Source organism: Sugiyamaella lignohabitans, chromosome A, assembly GCF_001640025.1.
Source record: "Sugiyamaella lignohabitans strain CBS 10342 chromosome A, complete sequence".
NCBI classification, from domain to species: domain Eukaryota; kingdom Fungi; phylum Ascomycota; class Dipodascomycetes; order Dipodascales; family Trichomonascaceae; genus Sugiyamaella; species Sugiyamaella lignohabitans.
In genome coordinates, this window is record NC_031672.1 from 3431395 (window position 1) to 3452175 (window position 20781).

A 20781-nucleotide genomic window follows, 5' to 3' on the forward strand; every position below is an offset into this window, starting at 1 on the left:
TTGAGGATTTCACCTATGCCGCGAGACGAGAGATGGAATGGCTCAACGAGCATTTGGCTGATATTGTCTCCAACGATCATGAGTGAGTTTTAGAATTATAATGACCATATGTGAGAATACTATCTAACAACATCTAGCAAACTGGCGTCAATTCTTCAGAGTCCAACAAAATTGCGAGGGATGCCGTCTCCTCGTAAAGAGAAGCTTGCTTTGATGAACCACGATGGCTTGAACTCATCAGCGAATAGTTTTAATCTTCCTAAGCCTCCATCGAGAGGTCTGGTTGGAACCCCAACTAAACATGGCTCAAAAGGAACGACAAATAATAATAGTGCCACAGCACTTCAGAATATTGGTTTCACTTCTGATAAGGAAAATCTCACTCCTGTTTCTAATACCTTTGCTAAGACCATGGACAGCAATAAACCTAAAGATGTTTCGTCTGATGCATCGAAACGTCTCAACGTTCTCAGTCCTAAATTTGAAAATGGAATTTACCAACCGACTCCTAGTTTTGAGACCACATTGCGTTCGCCCCAGAAATCTAGTACTATTAAGCCAAATACTGTTTCAAACGCAAAATCGTACGGAGGTATGAAGGAAAATGGTTATGTTTTACGAGTTGAAAGCGACCAATCTATTTCAAGACCCCAGGGCATTTCACAATTCCACATGCAACAAGTCTCAACCCCGTCCCATACTTCTTCAGCTAATGAGACTGTCAAAGAAATTCAAACTAGCAAGAGCATTGCTGATATTACAAATAAAGATAATACCAAACCTACAATTAGTGGATCCTCATCTCAACAGTCCACTGGTGATCTAATAAACTCTAGTACACCTAAGGTTGCCCCGACAGTTTTCCCCAGTACTGCTTCTGTGGATGACGATGAAGATGAAGATGAGTTCATTGATGCTAAAGAGGACAATAATGACAGTTCATTTCTTGCAATAAGCCAATCCATCAGAAAGACAAATATTCCAGAGAATAAAGCAATTGAGAGGTACAGCTTTTTGTCCATTAAGCAGATAGCCTCAAATCAAGGACCATCATCCACCCAAATGGGAAAATTGGAAGGCCAGATATCTTCTCCAAAACCAGGCTCATACGAATCTGACGACTCGTTGGACAGTTCGCCTGTATCCCGAAATACTTTTGCATTTGCAAGTTTACCAGCTAGAGAACCACTTACTAAGAAATCGTTGTCCAAGATTCTCTCCGATTCACCTGAGTTCTCTAGACACAACTCGATTGCAGCAGAAGCCGACAGAGCCTTGCGATTACAAGCTAGTTCTGAGAGATCTGAGGGACTGCCAGCAGAGAAGAGCGAGGTTCCACCACCACCCAGCGATGCACCAAAGCGAGAATCTATCCCGACAAAGCCTATTCCAGTAGTGAAACCAACCGTCCGCTCTAGTGTTATTAAGAACATTGTAGCCCAAGAAAATATCGGTACCTACTCGGCGATCAAACAATCGACACAAGCGTCTCAGCGTGTAAGTAGTGTGAATTCCACAAAGTCAGTAACTCAGAGCAGCCAGCCTACTGCTGAATCAGTTTCATCTTCAAAGCTACCTCAAAAAGTCACCGAAACACCAAAGAGACAGTTAGCAGAAGTAAAAGCTCCTGATAGTGGCAACAGTCTTATGTCCAGGACTGCTGGAGGTGTTTTGAGATTTGCAAAGCAGCTTTTCTTTGAGCCCTCGCACGACAAGATTAAGACTTTACCGGAAGTGCAGCCAACTCCAGCACCGTCGTCAAAACAGGATACATGGTCAAGGCTGATGGCACCCACCTATGCCAGTACTAGAAAGAATCTCAACACATCTCCAGTAAGAATTCCGTCATCTGAAGCACCCAGTGTCACAGCTCCACCTAGTCCTAGTCCCTCCTTTGGTGGAGCCAAATCCACAGTTCATGTTCTTCCTCCGTCAACTACGTCAACTACGAAATCATCCAATATTACAGCTGATGCACCTCCATCGCCCACTAAGAGTTTACATCGAGAACCTTTTAAGCATACGCCGGTGCCGGTGAAATCTCAACCCCCAACGGTAAAACCACCTTCCAAGCCGGTAATACCAGCTTCTGCTGCTAAGCCTGCGGCAAACATATCTAAAGCAGCTCCAAAAGTATCCACTACAGCATCGGCTGCAACCAGTATTACGGTGACAACGTCATCTCAGGCAGCCGTAGTTAAAGGGTCGAATGTCAAGCTCACAAAACAGCAACTCCAACCGAAACAACAGCCTTCAAGTCAGCCGAAGGTCACCTTGAAACTTCCTCTTACCGGGAGAAAAGATCCCATGGCTGAAAATAAAGGAACAAATACAAATACTTCTGTTTCTGGAAACTCAGCTTCTGCATCGCTTAACCTTACAAGTAGCACAAGTTCTAGAGGAAACCCGGTTATTGGACCGGGTACTTCTTTGAATCCCAAAGCTCAAAGTAGACCAATAGCACCTGCCACTATCAAAAAAGACATACCGAGCACAACTCATCCAAAAGTACCGCCATCCTCTAATATTCAGTCGATAAGCAAGCCAACGATTCCAGTATCAGGTGCTGCTGACAGTGCTACTTCGCAACCGAGAATTATACAAAAAGCTCGCTTTGATCAAGATAAATCAAAGAAGCGTACATCTGATCAAGCCTTTACTACTCCTATGCCGGAGCGTTCAGGCGTCCTAACTTCAGGTGGACTTAAGAAAGCTAAAACCCCAGGGCTGACTAAGACTCCTTCTACTGCTAGCACCTCTACACTGGGAATGGTAGGCTCTCAACTCAAGAAGCCATCGCATGCCACTTCAGGTTCAATGATGAAGTCTACATTACTCCAACAGGCCAAGGTAGTTGCTTCCAATAGTATCCCACAGGTTGAAGGAGTTAAATTTTCAAACGACAAAATTCGATTTGGAGGTCAATCATCCACAGCTACGACGCCTGGACAAACTTCCACAAAGACACCAAGTACCCTCAGACAAGTCACAAGCATCAACAGTAACAGCAAGCCTCATGGACTTATATTTACTCCCCAAGCTCAGCAACAGCGACAACAGCTGATGCTGCCAGAGACGATCCTACCAGAAATCATGTCAGAGTCGGAAGATGACGACGATGGTAACATTCTCCAGGATTGGGCCAACTCACCAGAGTTGAGATCAATGCTCATCAGGCAACAAAAGATCGATCCTGATCAGGTATTCGGACCCATTGCCCCTCTGCATATGGACGAGATTTTTAAACAGTCGCGGGTATCTAGATTTAGACCCCGTAGTTCTTCGGCTAATTGGTCGGGACAAGACAGGTTGACTCAGCAAGAGATTGAACGGTATGCTCAAGAAATGGGCTATAGGAAGGACTAGACCTTGTACTAGGCATTATTTATATAGCTTTTAATATTTTGGAAATGAAGTCATGAATATATCATTAATAAATGAAAACTGTACATAAGAGCCTAGAGCTTATTCGCCTTGCATCAGCTGCTGGGCTTGCTGTTTATTCCAGCTCGAAGTCCATTCCTCAGCTCTATTTTTCGGCACAACAAAGAACCGTGCAACACCATCCATAACAGGAATAACTGGTGACTTCATTGAAAGTACCTTGATAATAGAGGATTTCTTACCAACCTTAGCTAAGCCTCCACTTATTGTTTGCACAAAAACTTCTAAGTTGCTCAATTGATAATCTGTCTGATGGCTGCTGGACTTCGAAAACCATGGTGGCGGATTCTCGAACAGTTGACTCAGGAAAAAATTGATTGGTGCTTCTAAATCAGACTGCTGGAATATATCACTTTCCATTTCGAGAGGATAGAGAAATAGCAAAGGTACTGATAAGTCCGATCCAGGATTGAGTTCATCCCGAAGTGAGATTTTTAGATCTTGATGCATCGACCTCTGTTGGTCATCGTTTCCAGCCCCACCAATCGCTGTATTAATTAAGGTGATATTCCTCGATTGCAATGCCACTTCTAGGTTTCTCTTCTTGGTCTCTTTAAGTTCAATAGCCTTTTTCCGTTTTTGTTCTAATTCAGCTAATCTATCTCTTCGAGTTTCAGCAGATGTTTTCAAGCTTTTGAGTGCAGCATTATCGGGATCTATAGATAAAGCATAATCAGCACAAGCTAGGGCCTCGTCAACTCTATCAACCGCTAAGTATGCTTTAGACGAGCGGAATAATGCCTTGACATTTTTGGGGGAAATTTTGAGAGCTAATTTGCAGTCTCCAATGCAGCGTCTATAATTTTTCAGTTCTAAATTACAAGCAGCTCGATTAACATAGCAAGCGACGTTAATCTCATCCACTTCACATTTGACATCCAGTGCTTTAGTATAAAACTCAATAGCATCCTTGTAGTTCTTTTGTCTATAGCAGTCGTTTCCTTGTTCTTTGAAATTGGTAGCAATCTCATCAGGCTCACCATCATAAGCAAGTGCTTTTAATGCTTCGATTTCTACATTATCTTCACCTTCGTCAGCTTCCAGATCTGTCATAAAAAATGGTAACCGTTTTAGTTCCTTAACAATCTGATCTGGGGAGTAGTCCGAAAACTCTGTGAGCTGAGGCGGTAGAGATGGCATCCCTGGACCAGGGACATATCGCTTTGGAGGCGTCCAATCAGGATTAGACGACATTTTTTATGTGAAAGAGTAAAGTATCACAAAAACAATAAAAAGAATATTGTAGAGACATTGCATACAGAAATTATCTATGATTTTCGTAAGGCTGAATGCAGGTATCAGTGACGATCAGGGTCTGCCTGGACTTTATTTTACCCTTACCCAGACAGTTGTCAAAAGCATTTATAACAAAATGAGTTAAAAATGTTTAATGTGAGTTCTAGAAGCATCTTATTTGAAATTCGTGGAGAGATTTTGTTCACAGGATCCTTGTATTTTGTGTGACAGTCGGAGTGTTGCGAGAGGTAACCAGCTCCACACTGATTTCTTGAAGGTCATTCATAAATCATTACTGCATTCAATATACAAGTATAGACAAAATATTATAAAGTAAAATATACAAATCATGCAGGGTTGTTTCTCTCTGTCGCGCTATCAAACATTGCAAGATTGAGTGGTGCATCATTGACAGACATAACAGGGTTACCTTCTTCCAAAAGATCGAACGAGCGAACCTTCAGTTCGGAGTAAGTTTCCGATGCTTTGTCAAAAACGACCAAATCCGACAGATAGAACCTTGAACCTGGACTCGACATCGGATTTGCTGCCGATGCACCTGTGACAACATTGCTATATAATGATGGCTGGCCAGATGGCGTTGCTATCGACGAACCCGCTTGCGAAATTCGACTAGCTAGTGGGGACAATGCTGCCGTTCCAGACCTTGGTTGTGGCCTAATGTTGGTCGAAAAGTCCTCACGAATGGCATTAAGTGCATCTAAAAGTAATCCAGAAAGATCAGGTAAGCTCTTAATTACCGAAGTGTCGTGCAAGACAGAAAATCCATGAATGATTTTATCACGGAGGAGATTGCCCTGTTGAGACTGATTCGATGTATTATGAAAATGAATCATCAAAATTTTGACAAACAAAATTACAGCATCGTGAATGTCTGATTTAGAATAATGAACCACTTCCGGGCTTGCAGTAGAAGGTATTGTGGCTGAAGTTGCAGGTGCAACAGGTGTTTCACCATCCAGTTCAGTATTAGGAACAACCTCCCCACCGTCGACAGCCATGCCATCACTACCAAGAGAACCTTCAGATTTACTAGCCGAACGGTCCAATGGCGGTACCGGTACCGCTGCAGGTGGAGTTACATCAACTACTTTCATAGCAGTACCTTCCACTTCACTCTCTTCGCACACAGAAACTAGTTTTTCCAAACACTTTTCGATATCAAAAATATGTGAGGAACAAATGTCTTTGGTGCATGAATCCGACACCGAATCGACAATTTCCAATAGCACCCCTACAATGTTCTTTTTTCCTTCAGCGGCATCATTTTGTACTATAGGGAACTGACTAGACTTCAGAAATTTGACTTCGCACTGGTACAATACCTCTCCTTTGATTGCTTTATGCAAGTGAACAATCAGATCACCAAATACTGTTTTTGGCACTCGTAAATTAATGCCTTTACAAGCACAAGATAAAAATAGTCGGCTCGCAGTCTCAATAAACTGTGGCGAGATTTCTGATTCTGATCGGCTTTCCACATCCTCTAAACGTAAGAGTTCCAAGGTTACCTTGGCTTGAACTTGACAGAGAGCAACATTGAAGTCGTTACAAATAGTAACAATGTTCAAGATATCGTGTTCATATCGATTCTCAACAGAATCGGAGGCGTCTTGATTGCTTAACTCAGAAGGTTGCTCATCGGTATGATTATCTGTTGATTGAGGAACAAAATTCAAAAGCTTATTAACAATATTTCGCAAGAACGAGAGAATTGCAGGGTCTCGCTTTTCAACAATCGGGTCTACAAATCCTGACATGAACAAGTCAAAGTCATTGGTAGATAGCCACACAAGAAAATCAGTAACAGCTGTTGACCACTCATCATATGTTTCACTGGTAGGCGAATTTATGATTTCCTCCACAATATACCTGAGATAAATGCTGGGATTGGACCTTTCGAAACTACGGCGATGAACTTCCAGTAAGAGATCTTCACTAGGTTTCAAGGAAAGTGATGATAAATCTTGAGAAGAAATAACTGTCATCATAAGCTTCGAGTTTACCGTTGATCCTGGCAGTCGCACGCTCTTGAGTTGCATAAAAATATCCGCAATCTTCTCCATTGACACGCACTCGTATATAACACAGAATATGAGCAATTTGGTGAACGCATTCATATTATACAGGAGAGCGGGTTCGACTTGATCTCGCAACCAGGTGGTGAAAATATCATCAAAAACGTGTAGATCCACATCTCTCAACTGTTGCAATACCCTGACAGACATCCGTAGCTCAGAGTCGTCAGTATTTTGTCTCTTGCAAGATTCTAATAATAAAGTAGAAGCGGAGTTGAAATATCGAGGCAAACTTGCAGCGCTGATTACTTCGTCAAGCTGGATACCTAATTTGGTCATTATTGCCATCTCAATTTCACCGTTTACACTACTCTTAGGGGTCTCCAAAGAATTGGATTCCGACATCGGCGAGAGTGTGATAACTTCCTGAGGGGACTGATGTGAGGAGCCCGAAGACCCGTTTCCAGGTTTGAGCAGAAGCTCAAGCTCAGATCGTAGTTCGGGTTTGTCGTTAAGACTGCCAAGAGCGACTTGAATCAAATCCCAAAGGCCCTTCGACATTCTTGTTTTTATCTTGAGTGAATGATACTGAGTAATAAATAATTGGATGAGATCATCCAAATGGTTGAGCGCAGATAGTTCGAGCATATGATCCAGCACAGTATTAGCTAAGAAATATAAGTATCTTCCAGAAGATACTTTTGGCACCAAAACCCAGATTAAGTGACTTAATGCCCTCACTTCCCTCAATTTCTCAAATACTTGTTGCACCACTGCAAATTGAGACAAGCTTGGAATATATCTAGAATATGTTGTTAGTACCCTTTATTTGATTTGTCCCGTAAAACAGTAATCAGTCGCTGCTCATTTACACTTACCCTTTCGAAATGCTGGAGTCAAAAGCCTCCACGAGATAGTCACTCATTTCGATCTTGGACTCTTTACGCAACCCTTCTAGCATCGAGAGTTCCTCTTTAGTAATTGAGCTGTCATCTTCATCCTCATGAGGGTTCTCGCTAGTCGTAAATAGAAATTTTAGTCGTTCACGCAGCATGGATTTAGTTTGCTCAAGGTCGTCTTGCGCATTAATCGTAGAGGAACTACCTTCTTTGCGTAATCCACTTAGCAACATCCTCTGTTGTGAAACATATGAGTCGGTCTTGTCTACGAGGGGCAAATTGTTCAGAATTAGCATCTGGGTATTGGCACGTGCTTGAAGCCTACTCACAAAGAGAATACCCGACGAAATAACTTGTCGAAAGTAGCCTCCCAGACTGACAAGCCCGTGGTCCACAAACTCGGCTACTAAATCGTACACGTTATCCATATCATAGCAGTCGACATTGCTAATGCCAATTAGGAACGACAAAAAACTTGGTGAAATTTCCCAATCATGACGCTGTTTCCATTGAATGCATAATCCTAGACAAATAAATATCCGCTCGCGACCTATCCTGCTTCGCGTTGTTGCCCAGGTAAACAAAGTATTCAGGATTTCTTGTCGTGTCAGACGACTCACCATCAAATCTGCTGACACAGAATCAAACTTATACGGGGCCGTCAGACCATCCAGTTTTCTAATAAAAACTGCTTTGCCGCTTCGTGAAGCTCTTGCCATTGGTGACCCTCCTACTAATAAGGATTCGTTTCTTATTCGGATAGTTTCCAGCAGACTATAAATATCAGAGTCATCTCTTGCACTGCTACTGTTGATACTATTGCTAACCACACCAGTGTCACTGGTACGTCCATTATTGGCCCCGCTACTAGGCTTTGCTACTTCACTCAATACGGGACCCAGTATTCGCCAATTTTTGGGCATAACAAACGAGTCACTCGATATGAGCAACAACTCTTTCGCATATTTTGCAATCTTGCCAAGAAGTTCTTTAAAAACGTTCTGCAGAGATAAATCGGTACTCAATTTTGAGATTGTAGAATACTGGTGAAGCAGGGCCAGAGCCAACAGCTGAGAATAACTACGGTTGGAAATCAGCTCTTTCCAAAGCATTCGAATAAATATTAGTGCAATCGGTAGCTCCTCAGGCGTTCCATTATGTAATAACTTCAGTGTCCATTTTAGAAATATGTCCTTGTCAAGTAATTGTTCGTAGAAAAGATATGCTGATAACCGGGTCATATATTCGATCTTGAATTTCCAAGCTTGTCTAGGTGAAAGTGATGCGGTGCTCGTTGCCACTGGTGGAGTTCCTGCTCGAGGTGTTGGAGTTGAGCGTTGAGGGATTCCTGAGGCAGGAGAACTGGCTACTGGTGTCGTACCTCTACTTCCATTAACCGGATTGCTTGTCGTATTTACATTTGCACTGTTGGTAGCAGTTGAACTGGCTGTAGCATCAGCTGGGAACTCCTTAATAAGCTTTTCAATGTAGCCAACGACCTCTTCTGACCAATCTCTGATCCAAGCAGCTTCTGCAGCTTGAGATGACCCTCCACTTCCCATTCCTTTTCTCTTTAAACCTCGCAGTTCATTGGCCCCTACACACCGTGCAAACCATACTGCTCGTGAGATAGGAATACTCTTATTGCAGCAGTGTTCTAAAAGACTTCGATTTCTAATGCCATGAGGAATTGTTCTTGATAATCTTCGTAATGGTACAGATGGCGAAGCCAGATCTCGTAGCCACGCTTCTCGCTTCTGATCGGTTAATGTTACTCGTGGAGGCGGTTTGAATGTCCAATTCGATGAGATACGGCAGTTGCGTTCACGTATTTCCATTGCATTCACCAGGAAGAACGACAAGGCTGGTAAACTGGTCCATTGTTTTAGTAATGGGATCATCGACGCTTTACCAGACCCTGATTCATTTGTTACTTTCGGTTGTTCGTGATGCCCTCGTTGTAAACAGTCCAGAGCCACTGTGTCTTCCTCTTTAGACCGTCTCCAAGGCTCGAAGTCAGGGTAGATTTTAGGTAAATGGTTTCCATTAGGCAATGGATATACGTCAGTAGGTTCTGTCAGGACATACCGCAGCTCAGAAAGATTATCTCGAGCTGACATTGACGAACTTAAATGCTGTCTACCCTGACTTAACCCTCCCGACCCTCCACTGCTACCTCCACTACTACCAAGTCTTGGTCCGCCTCCTGATGAAGACGTGAGAAAATTACCATATTTCGACCCGACTCCACCTGAGCTGCCTCCTCCCATTCCACTTCCACCGACACTTCCTCCCATTCCCCCACTGTTGCCGGCATTTCCTCCGGCCAACGACCCATGTCTTCCATTGGCTCCACTTCCAGCACCACCAACCCTACTACCAGTGCCTCCACCACCGCTCGGTGGACCACTCGTGCTCTGTATATTCACCCGTCGAGACATGAAACTTATTCCTTCTTAGTCCTTTCGGGTATTTTCTCTTTTTGCTCTCTCTAGGGTTATCGGTCTGTTTCGCTGTTAGCAACGTCTTCTTCATAGCCATATATATCTCCACTAGAACGGGGTCCGTGACTGCCTCCGGCGGCTGGGGCGCTGCCCCAGGCCCCGTTGCTCCTGCTTCGCAGGAGTTCTTTCGACTCCCAGAGAATCGGAAACTCTTTTTACAGTTCGGGTTCATTGAGTTCTTTCGATGTCTGCCGCTGCTATTTTTCATCTCGCCGAGAGGGATTCTGATGTATCAACCAAAAATATCAACATATGTATCAACCAAATACCAAAAATGTAAATATCTGCGAGTAATCTAGAGCCCTCATACAATCTTTTGTAAAATATTTCCAGTCGTTTTGCCCTTAGATTGGCATTCAAATCCCCAACAGCTCGAATCTTAGATGTCGAGATTGGTGTCATAACCCCCGAACCTTCACCGGTGACTGATAAGGAGACCAAACAGCCAGATCAATTTTGAATTTCCGAGTCAACACGTAGCTGTCAGAGCTATCTATCCACCAGTTACCTACCTTTAGTAGCCATTTCTCTTAGTTTTGATCTATACAAAATACCACTAGTAACTTTCCAGCCAACCTACAGTACCGACCGTCTCCTGTTCAATGATTCTTTATTGAAAAGTCCGCGATATCTCGTTAGATCTTGCTGTCTACTAATGTTCTATTTCCTGTTGTTCAAAATCCAAAGATCTATTTTCTTAGTTTATCGTTGTCTTATGTCCTTAGACTGATTCCGGATTTCCTAGCTTTTGACAATCTCTCCAACTAGACTACTTCTCATCAGTATTAGTGCATATCATATCTGTACTTCGCTGCTCTCTCTTCGGTGGTACGTAAGGCTGGTGAGCGCCGATCGCGCATAACAGATATCACCGCCCATCCAACCCGATCTAGCAACCCCACCATAACTATAATGGAACGGCTACTTTCTCCGCCTGCGGTCACCGGACTAATCGGGTGGGGGTACTTCCTGACCACCAGGAGAATCAGTCTGACTTAGAAGAAATGGGTCTAGAATTATTCAAGAAATGGGCTGAGTCAGAACGGGTTTTCTAAGTTATTTCGCTAGGAATAGTATCCAGCCAGGTTTATTTCTGACGACAAGAGACGGGGTTGTGTGATCAGTGTAGTGTGGCTGTGGTCAGGCTAATATGGCTGTGCGCGTACGAGCTGAGCTGGTAGTAAAGTTTGTATTAGTGGATTTGATCGAATGATGATGTGAAAATTCTATATATATGTATATATATTTATAGGCTGGATGGGTATGCTAGATTGGGGATTGTAAGAAGAGTTGGGTGTTTCAGGAGGATTATAAAAGAGGGTCATATATCTAAAATGTCTTTTGACAGTCTGATTCACCTTAGTCCTGAGGTAAAGATTAGACTAATTGTCAAACTAATAACGAATATAAAGATACCAACTTAATTTATGTCTGAAATCGGTGAATTCCAACAAGTTGTCATTAACGGACATATCATGTCAGTGAACGAGCATGTCGTGTCAGTGAACGGACATATCATGTCAGTGAACGGGCATGTCATGTTAGTGAACGGGCATGTCGTGTCAGTGAACGGACATATCATGTCAGTGAACGGGCATGTCATGTCAGTGAACGGACATATCATGTCAGTGAACGAGCATGTCGTGTCAGTGAACGGACATGTCGTGTCAGTGAACGGACATATCATGTCAGTGATCAGAGACATATCATGTCAGTGATCAGAGACATATCATGTCAGTGAACGAGCATGTATGTCCTCGTTCGATAATGTTAGTTTGGACATTCATCCGTGGTGCAACACCCAAGTTATGAGCTGCACTAGCAGGAAATACAGTCAATCAAATGTAAATACTTCGTAGACACTGACCGTAGGAACCAAGCAAGATCAACATGTTAAGTCATTCCACGTTAGCTATAAAGCTAAAGTGCCGATCATGGTGAGATGATCTGGAATATTAGAGATGTAATTGAATGAATCTACAGATTTGATGTTGATGGGTCTTGCCGGCCTCGCTGTGCTCTTTTGAATCATTAACTTTTCCAGTTTACTCTCATGATCTCAATATAAAAAAATTACTGTAACTATGACCGGAATTACCCGCTAGTAGCGGCCAGTCGGATTTCATTAAATTCCGCATGACGGTCATTTTTTGACATTATTAAGGACATAAATTAAATCTAAATAAAATAAAGATCTGGGGTTGCAAATTTTACTCTTCGCCCTCACCAATCTTGGGAGCAAAATAGTAACGCAAGTGGCCATTAGGGAGCTTGAACTCGATCTGACTAGGCAGGTCATCACACAAGTCCAATGTGACGGTTGACGAAAGAGAGCTGGCTTTGCAAATATTGTTAAAGTAAGAAAGATTGAACGACAGCGAAGCAGGCTCGCCAATGTTGATAATAACAGAGTTATCCTTGTTTTCCAAATCGGTATAAGGCTTGAGATGGATGCTGCCATCACCGAGATCACCCTCGGCGATGAAAGTAACACCCTCCTTGTCGGCAACAATTTTGATGGACTCGGAGATAGCCTTGAAGTCACGACAGATACGTTGTAAGTCGGCCGAAGGCATAGTAATTGAGGCAGTATATTCAGCTTCAGGGATTGTAAGGTATTCTTGATCAATGTCCATCAACTTGAGGTTGAACTCAGAGATACGATCCAATTTGTTGTCCTCAAAAGTCAAAGCCAACTTATTAGCTTGATCTTCAGCGCGAAGTGTGAGAATGTCATCATTATTAGAGCACTTAAGAACAGTAGCTAGAGAGTTGATGTTAAGACCTAGAGTCAAGTTACGATCAGTTCTGTATTCAGAAAATCCGTCAGTCCCAAGTAGCAACGACACCAGGACAATGTGTGAACTGTCAAGAGCTTGGAGAGCAATACCAGATTCAGAGAAATCAAAGTTACAATCGGTGACGAGCTCACGAATAGCGTCAACAATCTATGAAAAGTACGTTAGTATTCAGACAAAAAATCAATCTGGGCATTGACTAAGCAATCCCTCGACATCAGCGTTGTGAAACTTACCTTTTTCAAAAGGGCGGCTTGGTCGAGTTTGGCTTCAAGCATTTTTGTTGTATATATTTATAATTAGGCTGTTTTTTGAACAGAATTAAGTGCAATTGAAATGCGTGATATGTGTAGTGAGGATAGAACAAATCGACAGACGCTGATTACTTTATATCTCTAGCATCTTCGAGACGCGACTCTGCCGCGTGGTAATTAGATCGTGCGGCTGAACGTCCACATTAGGCAACCGTCCTGGCGGTCAAACCCATACGCGACCGGTACGCGTCTGTCTTTCTCACGAAGCCTCCGGCGGCTGGGGCTCCGCCCCAGACCCCGTGGCTCCTGCTTCGCAGGAGATGGCTGGCACCGTCGGTGAAACGACTCGAGCGCAGCGAGAGGAGCTACCAGGGTCTGGGGCGGAGCCCCAGCCGCCGGAGGCAGTGCACCAGTTCGATGTTCGTCATTAGAATATAGTAAAATTACACATGAACATTTAAGCAAATTCGTTATCTTCGTCATCTTCGCCGTCAATTTGTGTCGTGGCGGCAGAGGGTTCGGTGTCTGGTGCTGAGGCTGCTGCTTCGGCGGCTTCAGTGGCAGGCTCGTTCTCGGTCATCTCGTCCACGATGGCACAATTGGGATGGAGAGCGTAGATGGCTGACTCGCTTTCTCTTGTGCCATCTTCTAGCTGCTGTCCGACGACCTTGATCAGAATGCTGTCTTTTACTAGTCTTTTAAGAACCTTGTGGAAAAGGTTCTTTTCATCTTCAAGAGCTTCTTCGCTGTTGAGGTTATCGATCTCGTGCTCGAGATACCAGGTTGATAGGGTTTCTTCTCTCAAACCGTCAGATCCTGCGGGCTCGAGGTTTATCCGTTGAACAATTAGGTTCATCATGTGCACATACTTGTCGTAAGTAATCTTGGTTCGGCTGTGAGTCGACTGTTGACCTTCGGTCTCGTTGTCTTCCTCGGGAAGCATGTTCGAATCAGGACCGTCGACAGCGGCGTCTTCGTCTTCGTCCACTTCAACATCATCCTTATCGACGTGGATAATCGATTGTCGTAAGAGGTGATAGGCTTCGTTGACAAACTCAGGGGTGATGGTTTTGACACAATTGGCTCTGGCAATAGCTTCAGACAATCGGATCATGGATTCCAGTTGACGCACAGTAATACGGTACGAGTTTCTACCAAACCCTTGTGAATCGTTGAGTCGAAGTTCCTTGTATCTCTTTACGAGAGTCAGTCGGGCCTCCTTTTTCAGCTTGGGCTTAAATGTTCGAGCATATCGAATATATCGCTGGAGCTGCTCTGTGGTGAAGGGGGATTTGATGGCTGCATCGCGATTCATGTGTAAGTCGACAATATGGCTTGCTAATTGGTTGTCAATGGTTTCATTACAATCGTCCAAAACTACGAAAAACAAGTCGAAACGGGACATAATAGGTGCACTCATGTTGATATTGGCTCGCAACGAGGTTTTACGGTTGTATCGTCCACCAATAGGATTGGCAGCAGCCAAAATAGATGTACGAGCATTCAAAGTAGCATGAATACCAGCTTTGGCAATTGAAATGGTTTGCTGTTCCATGGCTTCGTGAATGGCAACTTGATCGGATATATCCATTTTATCGAACTCATCAATAGCACAAATACCGTTGTCAGCAAGCATCAAAGCACCTGCTTCGATAGTGAACTCACCAGTCTCCTCATCTTTTACAACTGCGGCAGTAAGACCAGCAGCTGATGATGCCTTACCCGAAGTATAAACAGCACGAGGAAGAAATCCACAAACATACTTTAAAAACTGCGATTTCGAAGTCGATGGATCACCAACAATACACACATTGATGTCACCTCTGAGATTGATTCCTTCAACAGTGGTCTTATGAACACCACCCATCAATTGAAGTAAGATTCCCTTCTTAATGATCTCATGACCCCATACTGTAGGAGCAATTGAATCGACTAGTTTCGAATAGATATAATCTGAATGAACCATTTCTTTTAGCTCTGCCACCTCTTCTATAGTCAAAGAATTGAGGAATTGCTCCTGTTCCTCTTCACCTTGAGAGCCATCACCACGAACATCACCACGAGAAGCGTCACTAGCATCGGATTCCTGGACCATACACGCCAAAAAGGCAAGTTTATAAGTCAAGTCTCTGGCTCCAAGAGCTTTTAATCCACTGACTCCACTATTAATACCTTCAGCTCCACGGCCAACACCACGACTATCTCTAATAGCAGTGGGTTTAACACCAGGCAGGCCCAACTGAGCCACATCTGGAATGACAATTTCTGTACCCGTAAATACACACTTGTCACCAGCCTTGGCTCTCTCGACAATCTCTCCACGGAGAATGACGTCTAAAGTCCGTGGCATAGATCCAGTGGGGATTTCGTTGGAATTTTCTTGGATTCGCACTTTCTGCCAATCGACAAACTGAGACTTGGCGACGTTCAAAGTCCAAGCTGTACGGTTTTGACAAGTGGCATTAGGACACATGTATGGTTCAGTATATCGAAACACTTGCTCAACACCTTCGACAACCGATTTACAAGCGTCACAAATAAATGTGGCCTTGTACAGTTCAGGACGCACTTCACTAGTTCTGGTCACAGTTCCAGAAATACTGATTAAAGCGCCAATCTTATCACTTCGAAGATCTCGAATACGGTTGATAAGTGGTAAATTATAAAACGCAATTTGAAAAATCTTCTCTGAGTCCTCAGCTGATGTCATACTAGTACCCGTTTGTGAAGGATCCTGGGAGCTGGCACCGGATCCCATTCTAGGAAAGAGAAGTCCAGGTTCGTACTTCTTGATTAATCGTCGTAATCCCTTTTGTAAAAATGGTAAGAATCTATAATACTGATCCGCAATAGCACCTGCTAATACACCGTAATCGTAGCTTTGTAGGTGTAACACATCGACATATAAAGTTGACAGTTCATACGTTTTAAGAGCATGAATTTGGGCAATATAGTGTTTACCACCCTGAGAACTATCATCCTGGAAGTTTTCCAGAAACTTTTCAAACGATTCACGGACCTGTTCACCAGTATGGTCGATAACTCTCGGGACATTTGAAAGACCCAGAGCCCCTCGTCGAATATCAGCCGGTTGGTCATCGTTGTCAATTGGATTAGTATTGTTATTGTTGTTGTTATTGCCAAATCCCGGTCGACCAGCGCCACGAGGACCCGCAACGCCAATTCCACCACCGAACCCGTCACTATTCTGTGGATGAGCCGAACTAGAAGTTGCCGAGAAGTCGCCAAACCGTCTATGATTATTACCAGCAGAACTCGATCCACCAAAGCCACCAAAGGCACTCGAGTCACTCTGAGGCAAGTTAGGCGACGAGGGAATAGGCATTTGCCCATCGTCCGAAGTGACGCCACCACCGTTGTCCTCCGACATTAAAGCGTCTACAAGATTCGACATTGTTGTGACAGACTTTCAAAAAAAAATACCTTTTGGTGTATCTAGAAAACAAATAAAAAAAAAAACAAGAAGCAGCATCCATGTCATGTAACATTTAATTACATCTCGCGTCAAGCCACGCGTTTTGCACGGCAAAACCCATTACGCTTCCCAATCGGGTAATAACACCGACGCGAACAACGCGCCTCGAGACCGTCTCCAATTCTCCTACCACTGGAACCCAATTGTGCTACAACGGGTGCTCCAGCTGAGGTGGTTGCGCCTCCGGCGGCTGGGGCTCCGCCCCAGACCCTGGTTGCTCCTGCTTCGCAGGAGATTGCCGCCACCGGTGATTAAACGACTCGAGCGCAGCGAGAGGAGCTACCAGGGTCTGGGGCGGAGCCCCAGCCGCCGGAGGCAGTCCCCCCAAACCGAAAAGGATACAAAAGGGGACCTCTCTTGCCATTGAAAACTGTCGATATCCACCGGCGGTCGCTGGGATGATCCCCCGAATATGAAGGGACTGGGGACTGCCTCCGGCGGCTGGGGCTCCGCCCCAGACCCTGGTTGCTCCTCTCGCTGCGCTCGAGTCGTTGCGTTCGCGAAAGGGCACATTTTTTTCTTCCGCTAGGTTATGGGTTGATAATCTCAGGGCCGAGGAGATAAGAGCACCCGACACCAAACCCCGGCTCGAAGCCTGATTGGCTGCTTCTACCGCCCCAAACAAATCGAATGCCACGGGCGAACGGTCCCGCCTGCTCGCGGAGCGAGCACAACAGGGTCTGGGGCAGCGCCCCAGCCGCCGGAGGCAGCACCACCGGCCCAGTTGCATGACCAGAAGCACGATAGCTGATAACGCAAGGCACGGCAGAGATAACCCGATCGGCCAGGCGCCTCGATTCGACGACGGAGTGGTCCTAATCGGCACCGTATCTGACGCCATTACTGTCCTGATAAGAGCGGAGCCGGTCCCTTGTCCCGGTGGTGCTGCCTCCGGCAGCTGGGGCTCCACTTCAAACCCTGATTGCCCCTGGTTCGCAGAAGTTTTCCGGGTCAAGAGGGCACCCCTAGTAACGACTCGAGCGAAGCGAGAGGAGCAACCAGGGTCTGGGGCGGAGCCCCAGCCGCCGGAGGCATGGCCTCCCGTAGCAGAAGTAGTACAGCGGTAGCATTTATTTACATCGGATAGTATAGCGCTAGCAGAGTGCTAGCGGGTGAACGGTCGTTATTGGGATCATCAGTCATCAGCGTCATTAAAAGTCTTCTTCAAAGACCTCGTCGTTTCTATCAAACTTGGTTTGAGAGTTCATGTCGGGGTGGTTACCAGTGGTCGAGTTAGATCGACGACGGGTGTGGTTGAAATTGAACTCGCCAGTTTGCTCGAGGTCCTCGATCTCGTCGCCCTCTTTACCCCAATTGCCTCTGCCGTGACCGTCTTTCTTGACCTTGTTGGGGTCTTGGTTGTAATGGCCATTCTTGGCAAAGAAACGGGGAAGTTGTTCTTCAGAAGAACCACTGGTAGATCTGGTAGTACGAGCCATCTTGATACTGTGTTTGTATTGTGTGACTTGTGAGAGAGAAATGGGTGCTTGTAAAGCTAATGACTTAAGTCGGTCGTGGTTGTTACGATAGTTGGTTAATAATAGTTGGTTTCGGGGTGTATTCTACTATTGTTGTGCTGTTCTAAATAAATAGAATCAATACTTCAATAATAATATGAATAAAGAAGAAGAAAAAAAGAGAGAAAGAAATTCGAAATTGTCGACCGATATCGTCTTTATTTATACTTTTTCCACCTGGTAATAATGCCATGTTCCATGCTCTCTTGTCTGATTGCTTTTTCCTGCTACCCTTTCCTCATTCCCGGTTCAATGTCTCGTTTGAACTAAGTTTATCTGCGTTGGGACGAGGGGGAGTGGGGGGGGGAAACCTGTATATCGCACTACAGGCATGACGTATTGAGTCTGTCCCTCTCTCTATAAGCCTGCTGGCTACACCAATTTGACCCACCCTCGCAATCTCCCACTTTCCACGCACACAATATGGGTAAATTACCCCCTGTAGATAAGTCACGCTCACCCTCCAGCCAGCAGTGTGCCCGCCTTCCTAATCTAGGCTAGATTATGCATGTTAACACTGCGCCGATGCATGCCAGAATGCGGGGGAGGGGGCATTTCTATAGCCCCAGTAGGCCTCTAGCATCAGGCCAGCTAAGCGCTCTCCACCGGATTCCATCAGTTCTTAACCCCACGGTCTCATTGGATTCATTTCCTTTTTTTATCACTCCTTGCTCAAAAATCCTAAAGATAACAGTAGCCAGTAGCACAACAACAACGAAACGAAAAAAGAAAAACAGTCCATTTGACGAGGGCGACTGCCCTGGTCAAATCCGGACCCACATCCCAACAGAACAGAACACACAATGAGACGGGTTGGGGCACCGATGATGCATTCATGCTGTGGGTTAGGACCCGGATAATGGTCAGGGGATCAGGCGAGGGCCGATCGCCGCGATCGGCAAGAGTCACTCGAGGTAACGCAATAAACAAACATGTTATGATCTGCCGACTCCGGCACCACTCTCGGATTCGAGGCCCTTCTACGGTGCTCTCCCAGGGGTCCGGTCGACTCGAGTCGACAAGTGAGTATATGTGTAACTTCGGAGCGATGTGCCTGTTTGCTGGCCAATCGGGCCGATCCGTACAATCAGCGCTTTTCCCTCAACTTCCACTGCCAGCAAACGACCCCCACCACTACCCCCACCATATCATCAGTATCATCACATACTCTCCAAACAGCTCACACCCTCTCACCACCAATTGCCTCATAACCCGACCTCCTCCAAACCCAGAACTGGAACAACTGCCCATACCGGCCGGACACACTGCTGGAATGAGCAGATAACACGGAACCCGGCATGCTGCGAGACACTTACATCATCGTCATGCGATGCTGCGGCCCGGTGCAACTCTGCTGTCGGGGAGTCTGCCTCCGGCGGCTGGGGCTCCGCCCCAGACCCCACTGCTCCTCTCGCTCCGCTCGAGTCGTTACGTCACGAACCCCCGTGAAACTCCTGCGAAGCAGGAGCAACCAGGGTCTGGGGCGGAGCCCCAGCCGCCGGAGGCACGGCCCCCCTCCCCCTGCACCCCAGCAACGCCAGTGACTCATTAGCACCCCTAACTTACTCCACAGTTGGGTCTGATGCCCGTGTAATCTCGTGTTTCAGCGGCTGCACGGGAGGTGGTGGCCGTGCCTCCGGCGGCTGGGGCTCTGCCCCAGACCCCGTGGCTCCTCTCGCTCCGCTCGAGTTGGGTTCCGGAGAAATTGGTCGAGTGTCGAGTGAGGGGTGACTGGTCTTTTCGGGGTGGCTGGTGTGTTTTTAGATTGGGTCGGGTGGTGGTGACTGATGGTATCGCGCTAAGGCTGTAAACAGCAAACTCAGGGGTATGCAGCATGGCGAATGGCGTCAATCGTTTTTACTGCGGGTGTTGCGAGCTGGCCGTGATTCATGTGACTGGTTTCATGTTTCCACAGGGGTTTATTGGACGTAGGTTCCGTGATGAGATTGAGCTTGTTTTGGACTGATGATCCTGGCACGAAGTGCTCTCATAACACCGTTATTTAAGGGATTTCGTACTGTGCTTGAAGACTCGTGACGGTCAGTTAGGGCCGATGCAGCACTTTGTCGCCAATAAGTGTGAGCTGGGCTATTGATTGGTGTCCAGCTTTCTTTTTGGATTTGACCCAAGGTATGGAAGCTATTTATTAATTAACTTACATTATTGAACAATATGTATATTTGAATTGACTTATATTTCCGACCACTTTCACTCGCAGCTGTTACCATCCTACTGCACAAAAAATAACTCAGTGTATGAAGAAGAGTCAATAATCTTCTTTTTCATTTCTAGTTCATGGTCATAAATGAATTGTGAGTGTGCTTATTAGAGTTGAAAAGCAAACTTGTTTTGTTTCAGACCAATTCACTGCAATTTTTATAGTGTGCTTCTTATATAGTAGTTTGGTACATGGTACATAAAGCATCTTACTTCCATTTGCCCCACTATCTACATATGAAAAATAATATCTCGGTTTTTAAATTATTATTATTATTATTTGCTACGCTGAATAGCTAGTTCGGGCTATTGAAATTATAACTGTCAAAAGGTTTAATTTTTTATTTTCGCAAAAACTCATTTACTCAGCTCCGTAG

General features: G+C 45.1%; 8 protein-coding genes across 8 annotated transcripts; 2 read left to right on the plus strand and 6 right to left on the minus strand.

Moving 5' to 3' along the window:
* Positions 1–180: 180 nt before the first annotated feature.
* On the plus strand, positions 181–3366 carry SLI15 (Sli15p; the record flags this gene model as incomplete). Its single annotated transcript, XM_018877929.1, has 1 exon — positions 181–3366. The coding sequence occupies one exon, from the start codon at positions 181–183 to the stop codon at positions 3364–3366; it is 3186 nt and encodes a 1061-aa protein (XP_018735283.1).
* Positions 3367–3465: 99 nt separating this feature from the next.
* On the minus strand, positions 3466–4638 carry CNS1 (Cns1p; the record flags this gene model as incomplete). The annotated part of the gene is made up of 1 exon (XM_018877930.1): positions 3466–4638. One exon carries the CDS (start codon positions 4636–4638, stop codon positions 3466–3468), a length of 1173 nt encoding a protein of 390 aa, XP_018735284.1.
* Positions 4639–5027: 389 nt separating this feature from the next.
* On the minus strand, positions 5028–7367 carry AWJ20_1080 (Mediator of RNA polymerase II transcription subunit 12; the record flags this gene model as incomplete). Its single annotated transcript, XM_018877932.1, has 1 exon — positions 5028–7367. One exon carries the CDS (start codon positions 7365–7367, stop codon positions 5028–5030), a length of 2340 nt encoding a protein of 779 aa, XP_018735285.1.
* Positions 7368–7593: 226 nt separating this feature from the next.
* Positions 7594–10059, minus strand: SRB8 (Srb8p; the record flags this gene model as incomplete). Its single annotated transcript, XM_018877933.1, has 1 exon — positions 7594–10059. One exon carries the CDS (start codon positions 10057–10059, stop codon positions 7594–7596), a length of 2466 nt encoding a protein of 821 aa, XP_018735286.1.
* A 1490-nt stretch (positions 10060–11549) lies between these two features.
* On the plus strand, positions 11550–11840 carry AWJ20_1082 (uncharacterized protein; the record flags this gene model as incomplete). Its single annotated transcript, XM_018877934.1, has 1 exon — positions 11550–11840. One exon carries the CDS (start codon positions 11550–11552, stop codon positions 11838–11840), a length of 291 nt encoding a protein of 96 aa, XP_018735287.1.
* Positions 11841–12332: 492 nt separating this feature from the next.
* Positions 12333–12758, minus strand: POL30 (proliferating cell nuclear antigen; the record flags this gene model as incomplete). Its single annotated transcript, XM_018877935.1, has 1 exon — positions 12333–12758. One exon carries the CDS (start codon positions 12756–12758, stop codon positions 12333–12335), a length of 426 nt encoding a protein of 141 aa, XP_018735288.1.
* Positions 12759–13631: 873 nt separating this feature from the next.
* MCM6 (MCM DNA helicase complex subunit MCM6) lies at positions 13632–16589 on the minus strand (the record flags this gene model as incomplete). Its single annotated transcript, XM_018877936.1, has 1 exon — positions 13632–16589. One exon carries the CDS (start codon positions 16587–16589, stop codon positions 13632–13634), a length of 2958 nt encoding a protein of 985 aa, XP_018735289.1.
* A 1232-nt stretch (positions 16590–17821) lies between these two features.
* TMA10 (Tma10p) lies at positions 17822–18109 on the minus strand (the record flags this gene model as incomplete). The annotated part of the gene is made up of 1 exon (XM_018877937.1): positions 17822–18109. The coding sequence occupies one exon, from the start codon at positions 18107–18109 to the stop codon at positions 17822–17824; it is 288 nt and encodes a 95-aa protein (XP_018735290.1).
* Between the last annotated feature and the right edge of the window lie 2672 nt (positions 18110–20781).